Genomic DNA, 17,861 nt, shown 5'->3' on the forward strand with positions numbered 1-17,861 from the left:
CGGGGACATCTCACTCCTAAATGCATTCCCTTAGTGATATTTTTCTCTTCTTATGTTCCATCAGCCTCCACCTCATTTTTTGAGAAAGGGTCTTTTGCTGAACTTAGAACTCAGTGATTTTTTTTGACCACTGAGCCCTGGGGTCCCTGTCTCTGCCTCCGAGCCATTGTTGGGTTATAGGCATACAACTGTGCCAAGCATTTCCTGTGGGTCCTGGGAATATGAACTCAGGCCTTCCTGCTTTCTATAGCAAGCACTTTGTTAACTGAGCCATTACCCTACCCTAAATGCTGGTGGTGTTGGTTATATCTGTCTGTCTTTCTTTCTTTCTTTTTTCCTTCCCTCCTTTCTTTTTCAAATGTGTATTATTATTATTATTATTATTATTATTATTTTATTACGTATGTCATAGGGGAAGGTCACATGCCACAGCACACACATGACTAGGCCAGAGTACAGTTTTGTGAAGTTGGCTCTGTCCTCCCAGCTCTATGGAATGCTTCACCAGCCAAGCCTTTTCATTAGCACATCTTCTTGTTGTTTTGAGATAAGAAAACCTACAGGAGCCATCAGCTCCTGGCTTCCTCTCAGATTCCCTGAGGTTAGCAGTTTAATTCTATTCTTCCTTGCATTTGTTTCTCGGTCTGCCAGGTAGTCTCCACGTGGTGGTTTGAGTGAGAAGTGTGAGAAGTGTCTCCTCTACTGGAGGAACTGTTAGAGGAGAAAGTACAGCCTTGCTAGAAGAAGTATGTCACTGGGAGCTGGCTTTGAGGCTTTATGTCCTTATCGAATCTCCCCCCACCTCAGGCTCCTGTGTTGGCTACTATAAAGCATACCCTCTAAAACAATAAGCAATAGAAATTATTTCTTCTGGGCTGGAGAGATGGATCAGCAGTTAAGAGCACTGGCTGCTCTTCCAGAGGTCCTGAGTTCAATTCCCAGCAACCAGGTGGTGGCTCACAACCATCTGTAATGGGATCTGATGCCCGCTGCTGGTGTGTCTGAGGATGGCTGCAGTGTACTCATATACAGAAAACAAATAAATTTTATAAAAGGAAATTATTTCTTCCACAAGTTTCAGTTATTGCAACAGACAGTAGCTACTACACTGCCAGCCACACGCCAACTTCCATGAGATGCTCAAGCTGTCCAGAATTTTCCAGCATAGATTATAAAGAGTTGTGAGCCACCAGGTGGGTCCAGGCCATATGGAAGAGCGGCCTGTGCTCTTAACTGTTGAGCTATCTCTCCAGCCCCAAGGAACTTGTAAGTTCTAACTAACATGTTAATAATTAGTCAGATTTATTCAAAATATCTGTAGAATTTTCCATACATCAATCAGTAAAGCTGGAGTCTGAGGATGTGAAGTCCAGAAATAGAACATCGTTGTTTGATGAATTCATGCTGTTTGGACAGACACTGTTGTACACATAATAGTCTTCGACCTGCCCATTCTTTCTCTTTCTTGTTTTCTCCTCTCTCTCTCCCTTTCTCTCTCTCTCTCTCTCTCTCTCCCATCTCTCACCCCTCTCTGTGTGTATTTGTGTGTGTGTTTACATGCTCATGTGCGTACGCTTGCATGCATGAACCCCCTAACATGTCATTCCTCAGATGCCTTCTACTTTTTGTATGTGAACAAGATATGGTCTCTTGCTCACCTGGAGTTCCCCTTGTACACTAGGCTAGCTGGAGAGCGAGCCCCAGAGGTCCTCTTGTCTCTGCCTCTCCAGTGCTGGGTTTACAAATGTGCCACTGTGTCTGGCTTTCTTTTATGTGGAGTTTGGGGATCAAATTCAGGTCCACCTGCTTGCAAGGCTGGTGTTTTACCAGCTATGCTATGTTCCTAGCTCTCTATTGTTCTTTGTAAGAGAATAAATAAAAATAAGACTACTAAATCCTGGATGTAACCTATTTTCCAAATGCCCATTGACTTAGCATCTCTATTACTAACTTGAATTTGTTTACTCCATCATTATGCTGTGATTCAAGTGTTTGTGTTTCCAAGCTCTCGTCTTTAATAACTTTTCTTGACTTTTGATTCTAGGTTTTGTAGTTTGAGAAACGTTTGTTGCTGTATGCTTGTGTTTAAAGAGTGTTCAGGTAAGAGGTGAGACTTGCTGTCTTTCAGAGCCCAACAGTTTCTGGAAGAAAGCTCACATTCTTGTCGATGGGTTGCAGTTAGGAGAAGATTTTGTGGAGTTGCATAAACTTCTACAAAGGTCAGCTTTCCAAAATGCAAAACTCTATGGTCCTGACATTGGTCAGCCTCGCGGGAAGACAGTTAAGCTGCTGAGAAGGTAGGAATTGGGGATATACAACTACTTTCTTCTTCCTCTTCCCCTCCCTCTTCCCTCCCACTCCTCCTCCTTCCCCTGTGCCCCCCTCCTCCTTTACTTTCTCTTTCTTTCTTGCCTCCTTTTTTTCTTGTTTTTTTTCAAGGTAGGGTTTCTCTGCGTAGCCCTGCTGTCCTGGAACTGGTTGTATAGACCAGGGTGGCTTAGAACTCAGAGTTTCACCTGCCTCTGCCTCTTAGATTCTGGGATTAAAGGTATATGCCACCACCACCACCTGGAGCCTTCTTATTTTTTTAATGCTTAAAAAAATGTGTACTTAAAATTAGCCCGCTGAACTGAGTTTAGATGGTCCCAATTTTGTTGACAACAGCCAAAGAGGCAGCTGAGCATGTGCCTTCTGTCAGGCCCGAGCAGCGGATTGCTGTGGCTATATCATTGTCCTAGAGTCTCCTCTTAGCCTGTTTGATCCAACTCTTACTGGTCTTGACATAAACGAGGAGCTGGGTCCTGTTGATGACTTCCATCTTCTCCATGACTGACTCGGAGGTCGGGGGGAGGGAGGGGGGACTAGATGAGGGCAGAGGAGTCAAGCTTGTTCCTCCAGGGGATGCTATTGCTGAGGTATTCAGATTGCCTCTGGAGCTGCAGGGTCTTGGGCAGTGGAAGGAGGGTGCTATGCAGCTCTTCGTTCAGTGACCTTCTTGGTTTTCAGTGGCCTTGACTTTGGCTTCCTCTCTGAGAGGGACGGTGGTTTCCCTCTTAGCATTTGCTGTTCTCTTGGCGAGAAAGCAGAACCACTTTTCTTCCCATGGAGAAGCCCCAGTAGTTCACATAAACAGTCTGATCCTTAATTATATGGTTTACCAAAAGAGGAAATACTGGCTTAAAATTCCACGGATTCTGGAGCAAATGTCAAGTGTGATCAGGATGTTTGTGTTGCCTGAGACGCACGTCATAGTCAGCCATCCCCAAGGAATAGAGCTCTTCTGAAGCACACATTTGTTTGAGGGTAAGTGACCCCACCACGGAACATTTCTTCTAGTTTCCTGAAGGCTGGCGGAGAAGTGATCGATTCTCTTACGTGGCATCAGTAAGTACTCATATTACAATATCCTGTTATTAACGTCAGTTTGTTTAATACCCTCCCCCATGCCTTGGTGATGTAATTATAGTTACATTACAAATGGCAGCAAATAGGCTGGAGAGCTGGCTCAGTGGCTAAGAGCACCACATGCTGTTCTTACAGAGGACCTGGGTTTGGTTCCCAGCTCACAACCATCTGTAACAAGAGATCTAATACTCCTTTCTGGCCTCCAAAGGCACTACACACACATGTGCATATAACTCCTACAGGCACACGTTTACACACAAAAAATTAAAAATAAGTTGGGTGTGGTAGTGCACATCTTTAATGTTAGCACTCAGGAGATCTCTGTGAGTTCAAATCCAGCCTGATCTACATATTGAGTTCCAGGCCAACCAAGGCTACAGGGTGAGACTGTGTCTCTAAATAAATAAACAAATAGTTTTTTTAAATAGAGATTCTTTTTCTGATGTTGGTCTGTTTATTGTTTTGATTTTTTGAGACAAAGTCTTGTGCAGCCCTCCCCCCCACACACACACACTTTTCTTTTTGGTTTTTCGAGACAAAGTTTCTGTGTGTAGCTCTGGCTGTCCTGGAGCTCACTTTGTAGTCCAGGCTAGCCTCTGACTCAGAGATCTACCTGCCTCTGCCTCCTGAGTGCTGGAATCAAAGGTGTGCGCCACCACCTCCTACCAAAAGAATAAGAATTCTTAATGCTGAAAAAGTAATTCCAGTTGTATTTATTGTTATTTTTGCCTGACTGCTGACTTGATTGACTTTTAAAGTTCAAGTAATAAGCAGGCAGCATTTTGAATGTCAGTATACAAAAATTTAATATTAATGAAACAAATGTAATGTTGTTGTAAATAATGTAGTAGTTCTTACAAAGACTGAGGTCCATGGCCGTGAGCCATGAGCTACAGAAGCAGGTAAACCAGTTGCTTGCCTCAGAATGAGTAACCCTTTGCTCCTGTATTCTGCCCGTGTCTTCTTAAAGTGGAAGAGCTGACACATAGTTACTTGGATAAAGTAGACCCTTCCCTGTGTTAGATCCTCTCTGGAAGAACTCTGCCTTTTTAAAAAATAATGCTGCTGAGAAAGAGTATGAAGAAGGACAAGGTTCACAACTGACTTAACAGCAGGGAGTAACTTGTATGTTTTTTTCTGAATAATTTAGCTACTACTTGAATGGCCGTGTTGCTACCAAAGAAGATTTTCTGAGCTCCGATGTGCTGGACACTTTTATTCCATCTGTGAAAAAAATTCTCAAGGTAATAGTCTTCCTAAAATTTTCATGCCGCACCAGTCTCTGTGACAGCGATGGATGTCTGTGGTGACATCTTTTTCCTGATTTTAAAGAGTAAGCACTATGTCTCTTATGGGTCTTATTTAGACCTAGAAATTGAAAGACTTCTAATGGCCTTTCAGTGGAGTCAACTGTTACAGTCCGATTTACTTACCCTCCTCCTGTACCGCAGTAGGCCCGTATAAGGTAACGGTGAAGACCTGGGTGATTACCGATGTACTTGTAATACGAGGGCAGGGGAACCTGGAGATGCAGCGCTCTGTGTGCTGTCCACACTCAGTGCCTGACTCGTTTGAAATGGCCTCATTCCTCAGGTAACTAAGGAGATGACACCCGGCAAGAAGGTCTGGTTGGGAGAGACGAGCTCTGCGTACGGCGGCGGGGCGCCCTTGCTGTCCAACACCTTTGCAGCCGGCTTTATGTGAGTGACACTGTGAGGCCTTCGGGCTCAGATTCCAGGTCTTCTGCATCCTCCAATGACAGCCAAAACCTGCCTCAAATACAGTTTCTGAGGTAGAGCCCCAAAATTGTGCGCCAAGGACTTACGAAAAAAAGTGGTTTTCCAGGCTGGATGGCTCAGTGGTTAGGAACGCTGGCTGTGCATACAGGCCTGGGGTTCAAGTCTCAGCACACACATGGTAACCCCAGTTTTAGGAGATGCAATGCCCTCTTGCTGACTCCACGGGCGCCCGCGTGTACACGGTGCAGACATACATGCAGGCAAGAACACTCATACACTTAGCCTCCTTTGCTAAATCTTGTTGGACATCTTTAATTGGTGTCCCCAGCCAACCATTGCAAACAAGTATAAAGGTCTTTTTTTTTTTTTAAATCAAGTTTGGCTGGGCATGATGGCATGGATTTGGAATTCTAGCTACTTAGGAAGCTGGGGCAGGAGGATTACATGTTCAAGATCTGATTGGACTACAGAGTGAGTTCAAGGCAAGGCTGGACAACTAAGGGGTCTTGTCTCAAAAATAAAAACATGAAATGAGGCTGAAGATAAAAGTCAGTGATAGAAAGCTTGCTAGAGTGTTCACAGGCCCCAAGCTCGACCCACAGTGTGATGATGGTAACAATGATGATGGTGGTGGTGAAGATGTTGATGATGATGATAGTGGTGATGGTGATGATACTGATGGTGGTGATGAGGATGATGATGAAGAGGAGGAGGATGAAGGGAAGAAAGAAACAATTGTTATGGTCTAAAAACAGGCCAAAGAATTTGTGTAATCCTTCTGTCACTGTGGAAAAATACCCAAGATAAACCACGTAAGACAGGAAAGGTTTATTTTGGCTCACTATCGGAGGCTTCAACTCGATCGATTGGTCTTATTGCCTTTGAGTCTATGAATCAGACTGTTACGGCAGAAGCATGCGGTAGCAAAACTGCTCACCTCACGGGTGATCAGAAGCAAAAGAGAAGGAGGCAGGAGGGCCTGAAGAGCAAGAGCACTGGACGAGGAGCGTCTGCGGGTGGGAGTTTAATTCTGCTCTAGAAGTTGTCTTGCCCTAAACTCCAGCCTACGAACGTCATGCTAGGCAGAGCGCGGTGTCCTATGGGAGGGCGTGGGTGTCCGCCACCGTCTTATTTGAACGACTATTTTCAATTAATGCCATTCTTCCGGTTTCCTGTCAACTCCTCCCACCTAGACGAACAAATCTCCGTGTAATAAGAATGGAATGACTTTGTTTTCCAAGCTAAAGAGAGCTCATGTCCCTCTGTCCCAGGTGGCTGGACAAACTGGGCCTGTCAGCCCAGATGGGCATAGAGGTCGTGATGAGGCAGGTGTTCTTCGGAGCGGGCAACTACCACCTAGTGGATGAAAACTTCGAGCCCTTACCGGTAGGTGACCTCGCTCTCCTGTATCTGAGTACAGGGACGTCTGCCCGGGCCCTGTACTAACCTGCTGGGGACACTCAGTGTCCTCAGTAAAGAGCCGTGTGTGGCTGAGAGGACCCTTTCAGATCATCTTCATTTTTTTTTCCTTTCTTTTTTCTTTCTTTGTGACTCAAGAACAGAAATTAAGAATCAGGAATTGGGCTGGAGAGGTGGCTCAGTGGTTAAGAGCGCTGACTGTTCTTCCAGAGGTCCTGAGTTTAATTCCCAGCAACCACATGGTGGCTCACAACCATCTGTAATGGGATCAGATACCCTCTTCTGGTGTGTCTGAAGACAGCTACAGTATACTCATATACATAAATAGATAAATCTTTAAAAAAAGAATCAGGAATTATTTTTAAAGTAGTGCCCCCCCCCAAAAAAAGCAAAAAAGCTGTGTGGTGACAATCCCAACCTTCAGGAGGGAGAGGCAAGGAGGGAGGTCTCCATAAGTTCAAGGCCAGCCTGGTCTACAGACTGAGTTCCAGGACAGCCAGGGCTACACCTGTCTTGAAAAACAAACAAAATCTACTTGGAGTATGGTGTGCATTTTATTTAAAATTTTGAATGAATGTTTTGCAGTTTTAGCAAGTCAAAGCTAAAATCACTACTCCAAGGACTGGAGGTGCTTACTGCATTCTGATTTTGGGGGCCTTTTTTGTGGGGGGGACAATAACTCTCTATTATGTAGTTCAAGCTGTCCTGGAACTCACTATGTACCTGAGGCTAGCCATGTCCCCACAGAGATTCCCCTGCCTCTGCCTCTGCCCCCCCCCCCCCCAAGAGCTGGTATTAAAGCCGCATACCACCACACGTGGCCAGTTTATTGCACTTTGAATCCACAGAGACTATGAAAACCCTGGTGCAGTAGCGTCGTCTGTGATCCCAGAGCTCACATGAGGAGATGGGACGCAGACTCAGAAGTCCCAGAAGTTTTGAGCCCAGACATTCTGGTGTATCTAGCAACAAGCAGAGAGACTAACAAGAAAGGTTGTTCACACTAACTTACATACAAGCTATGGCAAACAACAGGTGCCTGCACACACATGCATGTATACAGAAATACACACCCACACACACACACCAAGAAAGGGGGCAGGAAATGCTATCCTAGTTACTAGCAAAGATTCAGAACTTTTCTTTTTTTTTTTTTTTTTTCGAGACAGGGTTTCTCTGTGTAGTCCTGGTTGTCCTGGAACTCACTCTGTAGACCAGGCTGGCCTCGAACTCAGAAATCCGCCTGCCTCTGCCTCCCAAATGCTGGGATTAAAGGCGTGTGCCACCACTGCCCGGCTCAGAACTTTTTATAATATCCAGGAGTGGTAACTCCTGCCAATAATCCCACTTGAGAGGCTGAGGCAGGAGAATCACCATGAGTTCAAGGCCATCCAGGTTACACAGTATGTTTTAAGCCGACCTGGGCAACAAAGTAGCCTCATGTCTCAACAACAGCAACAACAAATTATGTTATAGCACCATAAAGTTTGTCTAACTTTACAACAGGCCAGGGTTATGTATTAAAAACACCATCGTAGTAATTAGTTATTTTATCCATAATCTTCAAGATTTGAGCCAGGTATGCTGGTACACGTCTTTAATAGCAGCTGGCAGCAGCCAGCCTGGTCTACATAGTGAGTTCCAATCCTGTAAAGAGCTATACAGTGAGACCCTATCTCAAAATAATTTTTATATATGCATGTATGTATATAATAATCTTCAAGATATTATGAATAAAATTCTATTTTTACCTATCTCATACTATATTTGATGCTAAATGAGGAAATTTAGCCTTTTACCCAAAGTTCTACCTTGTATGTGTGAGTCCTGTGTGTTGCCTGTGATTGAGTGTGTATGTCTAAGACCTAAGGTATGATAAACATTGCCCTAAGAAGCATGATGCTGACCTTTTTACTCTGTATCAATGGAAGCCAAGTGGGGGTGCACACCTGTGATCCCTGTTGGCCAGTGGAAGGAGAAAATCAGACATTCAGGGCCAGCCTCAGCTACATAGTGAATTTGAAGCCAGCCCGAGTTACGTGATCCTATCTTTCAAATACAAAAATTAAATAAGCAAACATATAAAATGACATTTGAAAAGTTGTTTTCTAAGGATATTTTAATGGCAGTTTTTAATTTGTTTTTAATTTGATTTTATGTGTCTGGGTGTTTTGCCTGCATTTATGTGTGCGCCCACCTTTCATACCCAGTGATCTTAGAGGCCAGGAGAAGGCATTGCTTCCCCCCACCTCGAAACTGGAGTAACAAACAGTTCTGAGCCACTGTGTAGGTTCTACAATCTGAACCCTGATCGTTCGGAAGAGCAGCCAGTGTTCTTAACTGCTGAGTTATCTATCTTGCCCTTCTAAGAATGATTATAAGAGAATGATTTGAATTATTTAGCCAATATTTCAATTTCCTTGTTGAAAATAGTATGATAGTTGATTTATTTTGGTCAGAACTTATCCCACTTACTGTGGTTATAAAAATCCCTAGGGTAATTGTCACAGTGGTATACCATAGCTGTGTAGTTGACATTGACTTGTTAAGACACAAATGAGAAAATAACCAGAGATCTGTTTTTGGTTCCTCCCCACTGAATGAACTAGGATTACTGGCTCTCTCTCCTGTTCAAGAAATTGGTAGGTCCCAAGGTGTTAATGTCAAGAGTGAGAGGCCCGGACGGAAGCAAACTCCGAGTGTATCTCCACTGCACTAACGCTGATCAGTAAGTGCGGAGCCTCCTTCTCCCCACAGCGGTCTGCTTTGGGGAGGCGAGTAACTTCCCCATCCAGCGCTCCGGTTGCCCCTAGCTCTGATGGATGGGACCTGTGTCGTTTTGCTTTATCTTTCCTTTTTGTCTTCATGATTGCAGGATCTAGCTTCAAAAAATTGCTAGCAGGGCTGGAGAGACGGCTCCATGAGGGTCATGCTCTGTGGAAGCATGGAGACCTGCGTTAATATCCAGCATCCTTGTGGAAAAAGCTGGATGTGGCTGTGTACACCTGTGATCACAGAACATTTGCATATGTGCGTGCGCACATATGTGCACGCACACATACACGCGCACACACGCACACACTTGTTTAAATAGGGGCTGAAGAGATGGCTCAGCAGTTAAGAGCACTGGCTGAGGACCCAAGTTCAATTTCCAGTACCAGCACCCACATAAGCAACTTACTGTTTGTAACTCTTGTTTCAGGGCATTCAACACTTGGGCTTCAGCAGGCACCAAGCCCACACACAGTGTACATATATGCAGGCAAAACACTTATACACATAAATAAGTTTTTAAAGATAAAAAAAACTAAGCCAGGCAGTGGTGACACATACCTTTAATCTCAGCACTTGAGAAGCAGAGGGAGGCAGATCCTTAATTTTCATCAGCCTGGTGTCCTGAGCTAATTCCAGGTGGCCAGGGCTCAGAGAAACTTTGTCTCAAAAAAACCCAAGATAGATAAATAAAATTTTAAAAAACAACTGCTTAAATATAGACATTTGCAACCCAGCAAAGATTCACAATTAAAAGAGATTTTAATTGTTACAACCTATAATGAAAATATCCTGAATTTTTCAGGAATGGACACAAGTAAAATATCACCACATTTAGATGAACAGTTGATTCCTTGAAGGGAGTATGAGGCTAATCTGTCATGGCTGATAGGCTAACACTAGCCCAAAAGCACGTAACAGTTTAAATGTCTGAATAGAGAAGGCCATAGTGAGGAGTAAGGGACAGTTGAAATGCATAAGTTCTGAAAAAGTCAACAGATTTAGATTCTGTTTTGTTTGCTTTGTTTTGTTTTGAATAGAGTCTTACTCGATAGTCTTGACTGGCCTGGAATTTGCTATGTAGACCAGGCTAGCCCTTGAATTCAGATCTGCCTGCCTCTGCCTCCCACTCGCTCTGAGAAAAGGCGTACATCACCACACTTCGCCTTTGTTTGTTTTATTTTTTATTTTGTGTGATTATTATATTTTGTATGTTCTTTTATACGGGCATGTTCACATGTGAGGTGCACGTGTGTATTCCCAGGTGTGCATATACATACATGTGTGTGCACGTAGAAGCCAACATTCTCAGGGGTCCTTCCTTGAGGGCCAGCTATCTTTTGTTAAAGAAGGACCGAGCTCAGGGCTTGGAACTTTGCCAAGTTTGTTAGGCTAGCAGGCCAGCAATCTCGAGGGGTCATGTCTCTCCGGCCCTTCCCACCATCACTAGAACAACAAGCATGAGCCACCTTGTTTTGCTTTTTACATGGTTTCTGTAGATTAAGCAAGCATCTTACCAGCTTACCCATCTCCCCAGCCCTGTCTCAGTCTGATTATTTTTATTTTATATGTATGGTGTTTGGCGACATATGTTTGTGTACCATGTGTGTGCCTCATGCCTGTGGAAGCCGGAAGAAAACATCATCTCTGAAGCTGGAGTTACGACAGTTGTGGACTGTCACATTGGAGACTGAACCCTGGTTCAGCGAGTGCTCTAACCATACTCCTGCTCAGTCTTTTTATAGGACTAGGAGTCGTTCTTGTTTGTATAGTTTATAACTAACTCACGTGAATAGATATTATTATTAAACCTTTCTCTATATAAGAATATATGGCCTGGCTATGGGCTTCTGGAGCTCCATGTAGCAAAGGAGCAAAGTACTCTATCTCAGGAGGTGTTGGTGTGGAGAGCAGTACTTTTCTTGTTTCCAAAATAGGGCCACATGATCAGTCTAACATCATCCTAGGAAAGGATGCTAATAGGTCCCACCCCCTTCGTGAATACGGGCACTCAGTGTGTCTGATCGGGTGCATGTTGAGGTTCTTCATAATATATACCAGACAAATACATAACTGAATTAACCTGTTTGCATTTAGCCCAAGATATCAAGAAGGAGATCTCACTCTGTATGTCTTGAACCTCCATAATGTCACCAAGCACTTGAAGTTACCGTCTCCGTTGTTCAGCAGACCAGTGGATAAGTACCTTCTGAAGCCTTCTGGGCCTGAGGCATTACTTTCCAAGTGAGTACATTTTCTTGTTGACTGCAAACATTATGTAAGTTTACTGGCACTTACTACAGTGGAGACAGTTTTTTTTTTTTTTATGGAGGGGAAGAAAAGAATAAGTGTTGCATTCTAACATTTTTTATTTCAGAAAATTTATATATGAATGCTTATTTATGTAAGTGTAACTTCAGTGTAAAAGGATAAGGACATAAACTAATAGTCATCCTAGGAGAAAATATACAATCCCAAATATCTTCACATATCAAGCAAGATCTATTCAGTATATAGTTTTTTAAAAAAATTATTATTTAAAAACAATTCTTAAATTTAAATATATTTTGATCATATTCTTCTCCTCAAGTCCTTCCAGATCCCCTCTCCCTCCTTACCCACACAACTGTACGTTCTTTGTCAAAACAAAAACAAAAATCCAATACAACAAAATCCCCAAGACCAAGAAAACAAAATGGAGCAACACCCAAAAAAAGGTGTTTGTTGTCTCCTGCCTGGGAAGGTTGGGGGTGCCTCTCTATTGGAGAAAACTGTTCAGTTGTTAACCTTTACCCTAGCGGCTAAGTTTTCATTCATTCATTCATTCATTCATTCACTTTTAAAAATATAACAAAATAAAATATAACATAAGACAAAAACTGTTACATCAAAGTTAAACAAGACAAACTGCCAAAAGGAAAAGAGCCCCAAAGAAAGCACAAGCGTCAGAGACCACTCCCTCTTACAGTCGGGAGCCCCAGGAACCACTAAGTTGGAAACCACATTTTATACTGCAGAGGACCTGGTACAAACCTGTGCAGGCCCTGTGCATGCTTCTTCAGTCTGTGAGTTCATAGGAGCTTTGCTCATGTTGGTTGTTCAAGGATGGTGTCCTCCACCCCCTCTAGCTCTCAGAATCTTTCTGCAGGATTCCCTGAGCTCTGAGGGGAGGCATTTGATGGAGACATCCTCCTTAGGGCTGGGAGTTCCAAGGTCTCTCACTCTCACACACTGTCTGGCTGTGGGGCTCTGTACATGTTCCCATCTGCTGCAGGAGGAAGCTTCTCTGATGATGGCCAAACATGACACTGAACTATAAATGTAGCAGAATGTCACTGAATTGTATGATCACTGCATTTTTGTTTGTTTGTTTTAGATCAGTATCATTTGGCTTTACCCTAGGTCCCTGAACTATCTAGTCTCAGGCTCCTGGTCACCAGTACAGTGTCAGGCGTGGGCTCCATCTCCTGGAGTGAGCCTTAAGTCAGATCGGTTATTGGCTGGTTACTCCCACGGGCTTTATGCCACCATGACCTTAACGTATATTGTAGGCAGCACACCCTTGTAAATAAAGGGCTTGTGGCTGGCTTGATGTTTATGGTGTGCAGAATACCTTCCAAATTTAGATTATTTGTTCTGAAAAGATACTTCTCTTGGTGATGGCTAGCCACAAATGCTAAACCACAAATCTGACCTAATAAGGGCTTGTGGGTGGAACAAAACACCACACACAGGGCTGGGTCGGATTCTCCTGTAACACTCAAGTAGCTCCTCTCTCTCTCTCTCTCTCTCTCTCTCTCTCTCTCTCTCTCTCTCTCTCTCTCTTTCCTTCTTTCTTTCTTTTTTCTTTTTTGACTAAAGTAAGAAAAAAACGACCATAAATATGCTTCTAGATAAACCACTTAAATTGTTTCTAACTACATTTTGTGTGTTCATTCCTGAGTGCAGGGTCAAAGGATAGCATATGGAGGTCAGTTCTGTGCTTGTACCTTATATGGTTCTGGGAAATCAGATCCAGACTGGTAGGCCCAGCAGCAAGTTTCCCAGGGCCTTCTGCTCTGCCAAACCTGTTGATGACTAATTCAGTGAACCTGCATCTCACCTGCAGCTTAACAGACTTTTCTCTTCACCTTCTGGTTTCTGTCTTCAAAACGCACAAGAAGTTACTTCCCGGGGCTGGAGAGATGGCTCGGTGGTTAAGAGCACTGTTCTTTCAGAGGTTCTGAGTCCAATTCCCAGCAACCACATGGTGGCTCACAACCATCTGTAATGGGATTTGATGCCCTCTTCTGGTGTGTCTGAAGACAGCGACAGTGTACTCATATACATTAAATGAATAAATAAATATTTATTTTAAAAAAGTTACTTCCCTCAGAGAAACCCCATCCTCAATGCTAAACAGCGTAAACGCACATCCTTAGAGCACATTTGTAAGTGCAGCTGATTAAATGCCGAGGCCTGAGCAGATAGGACCTTGTTGTCCTTCTGTCTTACACAGCACTATTAATTCACAGTGATCAGATTTGCCTTCAAGCTGAGGTACTGAAGCACTAAAATCGACCCTGGGACTTTAGTAGGCATTGTCAAATGGTCCTTCGATTCATGCTAACCAGTCTTATTACAACCATTCAGAGATACTTTTCAAGACCTATTTTTGCTTGTGGTTTCCTGAAGCTGGTCATATTTCCTCCCCATCCTCATCTAAAATTCGATGTGATGCGTAAGTGTGAAAACAAAGCCACGGCCGACAGACCTCACTGTAGATTTGGTAGCCCCGGCACAATCAAGCCATGTTATTCATAGGTCTTGAGTTGTGGGGCTCAGAGTTGCGCATCTAACAAAGGTTAACAAAGATGGAAGCTGGTTTCTACTCACGGATCCTAGTGAGAATGGAGGTGTACCAGGACACCGTTGATGTACACCTTTAATCCCACCACTCAGGAGGCAGAGAGGCAGATCTCTGTGAGTTCAAAGCCAGTCTCATCTACAAAATGAATTCTAGGACAGCCAGAGCTACATAGTCATGAGACTCCATCTGAGACAAGAGATGAAAAGGCTTTAAAAGCAAACAATTCAATCGAGGCATGATAGTGTACCTATAATTCCAGCGCCTGAGGGGCAGAGACAGGAGGAGGTTGGCCCATAGGTTAGGAGCCAGCCTAGGCTACATAGTGAGTTCCAGACCATCTAGGGCTACAAAGAGAGACCCTGTGGAAAAGAAAGAAAGAAAAACACAGGATACATGGATTAAGTAAATGCACTAATGAACTCACTGACTCCTGTGTGTCCTGTGTGTGGTGGGTGAATGCTGTAGGATATAAGTCAACATTTGGTTGTAGTAAATGAAAAACAGTTTTAAGAAAATATGCACAGCACACCCATTTTTGTTCAAGTCAAATGTGTTTATATGCATAGAAAGATGGAATAAATCTGCCAAGATGTTACAAGGAGAATGGGGTAATAGATTACTTCTGGTAGGTTTAGTTTTGTGTTGGGGTTTTTTGCGATGGAGTCTCCTGAACTCATGAGTATGCTGTGTATTCAGAGCTGACTTTGAACTCCTGACCCCACCTCCTGAGAGCTAGGATCACAGGCCTGGCCTGGTACGCTCATTTGTATGAAAAGTGGTCAGCTCTGCTCATATAATATATATAAGCTCTGCTTATATCATAGTTATTATATAATTTATATATTTTTTTCACAATGCTTATTGCATGCAGGCATCATGATGGGTGTTACACATGTGTCAAATGCATTCCATAGATGGCATAAAAATAACTCATCTTGTCAGTTTTTAACAATAACAAAAAAATTTAAGAAAAAGATGAAGTCCCTGAGTATAGTGGAGGTAGGAAGACTGCTAGGAGTCTGAGGCTAGTCTGGGTTACATAGTAAGTTCCAGCCTGAGCTACAGTGTGTGATGCTGTTTCAGACAACAGGATGAAATAGGTACCTGATCTGTGCGTGTTTCTGTAAAAGGCCACATGCTCTAGGCTAGTCCAGTTACGTTCTCTCCCACTGCAGTTTTAAGTTTATCTCTGCCAAACACCTACGCTCACCTCTCATTGAAACACAAATTATATAATTCAGACTGCCACAAGCCCCCTTGATGACCTAAAGTGATTCCACAGGTTTTGTAGAGGCCATGGTGCTTGTGCAAACTGCCTAACTCAAGTGTGTCTTTCCTTCCTGTAGATCTGTGCAACTGAACGGTCAAACCCTGAAGATGGTGGATGAGCAGACCCTGCCAGCTCTAACAGAAAAGCCTCTCCCCGCGGGAAGCTCACTAAGCGTGCCTGCCTTTTCCTATGGGTTCTTTGTCATAAGAAATGCCAAAATCGCTGCTTGTGTATGAAAATAAAAGGCATGCAGTACCCCGGGACGAAAGCGGTCAGGGCTGTCATTCATAAGAGTAAACCAGAACCCCAGCTGTAGGAGGCTGACTCCTGGTCAACTTCCAGAGCCTCTGGAGGGCGGGGAAGGCTTCAGTGCTAGATCGGAGCCTTGAAAAGGCGGGGCACGCTTCAGCGGTACATCCAGTGTGGTGTTCTCCTCTAAGTAGACCACTGCAGGTGGTGAGAGTTAATGACAAATGACACTTAGCACTTTGCATGCACTATTTTGGGGGGGTTATTAAAAACGTATAGGAATGCCTCCAATAATTGTCAAATACGACCTTTAGGAGCCTCTCTGTAGCTCCAGTGGGGGAAGGCACATTGCCATAAAGCCACACTGGCTGTAGAAGGACACCTGCTCACATTCTTAGAGGAACTAAAACAGAGAAATGGCCCCTGTGCCTCTTCTCCTTGTTCTTCATGAGTCTGGGAAAGGACAGGTGGCTTGGTAGAGCGGTATTAAACAAAGACAAACAAAAGACCAGTCACAGCTGTGAGGGAAGGGATGCAGACGGTTTGGAAATGGCTGTAAAGGAGCCAGTTGGCTGATTGGGAGAAGTTTCCAGAAACACCTGACGTCGTCCTCCATTGGTGTTTACTTTTTCTACACCAGTAGTTGTTGCTTTGCTTGGAAAGCTCTGGCCTATTAAGAACAGAAACCTCTAAATGAGGAGATTTATAAGCCTACATAAGAAATTGTTGAAGTGAGGTACGGTCCAATCTTTCTCCCTCTCTGTCCTGATGTCTGTGGTACTGGCTCCCTGCTTGGCCTGGTCACATGATAGCTGCAACTTGTCTATAGATTCATTGAGACCTGGCAGTAACCAGAGGAAGAAGATGAGTGTTCCTCACAGACCTGAAGAGCTCTTTCTTGGAGGTTCTCCCGGCAAGCCTTTCCTCGAGTCTCCTCAAGTCTCCCTGGCCACGGATAGGTCTGTGGTCATTTCTATCACTGTCCATGAGCAGCAATGCCTGTGACTGTCTTCAAGCAATACTCCCTTCGGGCAGAGAGGTTTGGTGGAGTCCACAGCACTAGACATTTGCTTTTGATCTGTGGTTTCGATTAAATAAAAAAATGTAATTCCCCCCCTAGGATTTTAATCCTCTTAAGGACTGCAATTCTATATGTTTGTGCCTGCTATGAGTGTCATCTCAATTGAATCTAGTATGTTGATGAAGCTAGAACCTAAAGTTTGTATGCTTCAGTACTCTCAATTTTATGCAAATAAGTTTTTCTATTTCCACATTTGAAATAAACTAATTTTATAGCCTTAACTTGCATGATTATTCTTCTACTAGATCTAAAGTTTACAGGATCTTACATTTGAAAGTCTGATTTTGATGGGTTGGAGCTGTGGCTCACTGGAAAAATGTTATTCTAGCACAGACAAGAGGCCTGGGTTTGATCCTCACGACTTCAGAATGAATGAATGAATGATGGAATGAATGAATGAAGTTTCTTGTTCCTTCACCATTTTCTGTATACCTCCTACCTGGATTTGTGTTTCCTTCCCAACATTAAAGTACTTGAGTCTACAGAAAAGGAACAATCAGGCATAAACATAATTTCCCACTTCAGTCACAAAATCTTGACTTACCTATCTTCCTTGACCCTCATCCACTGAGTCATCAATGCCTAATTTCTCACTCGTGTGACTATAGCAACATCTAAGTTGTTCATTCACCCTGACTTTGCCTCAGACCCTTTCAAGATTTATTTTTTGTTATTTTAACTGGGGGTACGGGCTGGCACATGTGGGTACACACGGATGCACGAGCCCTCGGAGGGGAAAAGCATCACATTTCCTTGGATTCAGAGTTACAAATGATTGTGACCCATGCTGGGAACTGAACCCGGGTCTTCTGCAAGAGCCCTTAACCACTGGGCCACCCATTCTCCCTGCAGTGCTAGAACTACCTAAGTGGCTTCCCATCCCTTACAGGCCCATAAGGTCCTTTGGTAACTGGCACCTGCCTTTCATTGGCCCTAACCTTAGACACTTCATCTGCACACAAGGAGATCTGAGCAGCCTTGTTTCCTTCCTGTGCTTGTGTGTGTCCTTTCTAGGTGACAAATGTCTTTGTTTGTGAAGGTCCATTCAGACCTTAACTTCAACACCTCCTCTAGCAC

The 17,861-nt window shown here is 43.7% G+C and overlaps 1 protein-coding gene across 1 annotated transcript in view; it reads left to right on the forward strand.

Annotated features, from left to right (window-relative positions):
- Positions 1-17,005, forward strand: part of Hpse (heparanase) — a 35,634-nt gene extending 18,629 nt beyond the window's left edge. The window contains exons 5-12 of the mRNA XM_028773706.1: positions 2,129-2,297; positions 3,337-3,384; positions 4,556-4,649; positions 4,999-5,105; positions 6,416-6,530; positions 9,173-9,291; positions 11,433-11,579; positions 15,531-17,005. Coding sequence (XP_028629539.1) covers positions 2,129-2,297; positions 3,337-3,384; positions 4,556-4,649; positions 4,999-5,105; positions 6,416-6,530; positions 9,173-9,291; positions 11,433-11,579; positions 15,531-15,690 — 959 coding nt within the window. The 3' untranslated portion in view covers positions 15,691-17,005. The remainder of the gene's footprint in view (positions 1-2,128; positions 2,298-3,336; positions 3,385-4,555; positions 4,650-4,998; positions 5,106-6,415; positions 6,531-9,172; positions 9,292-11,432; positions 11,580-15,530) is intronic.
- Positions 17,006-17,861: the final 856 nt, after the last annotated feature.

Source organism: Grammomys surdaster, unplaced genomic scaffold, assembly GCF_004785775.1.
Source record: "Grammomys surdaster isolate TR1022 unplaced genomic scaffold, NIH_TR_1.0 233, whole genome shotgun sequence".
In the NCBI taxonomy this organism is placed as follows: domain Eukaryota; kingdom Metazoa; phylum Chordata; class Mammalia; order Rodentia; family Muridae; genus Grammomys; species Grammomys surdaster.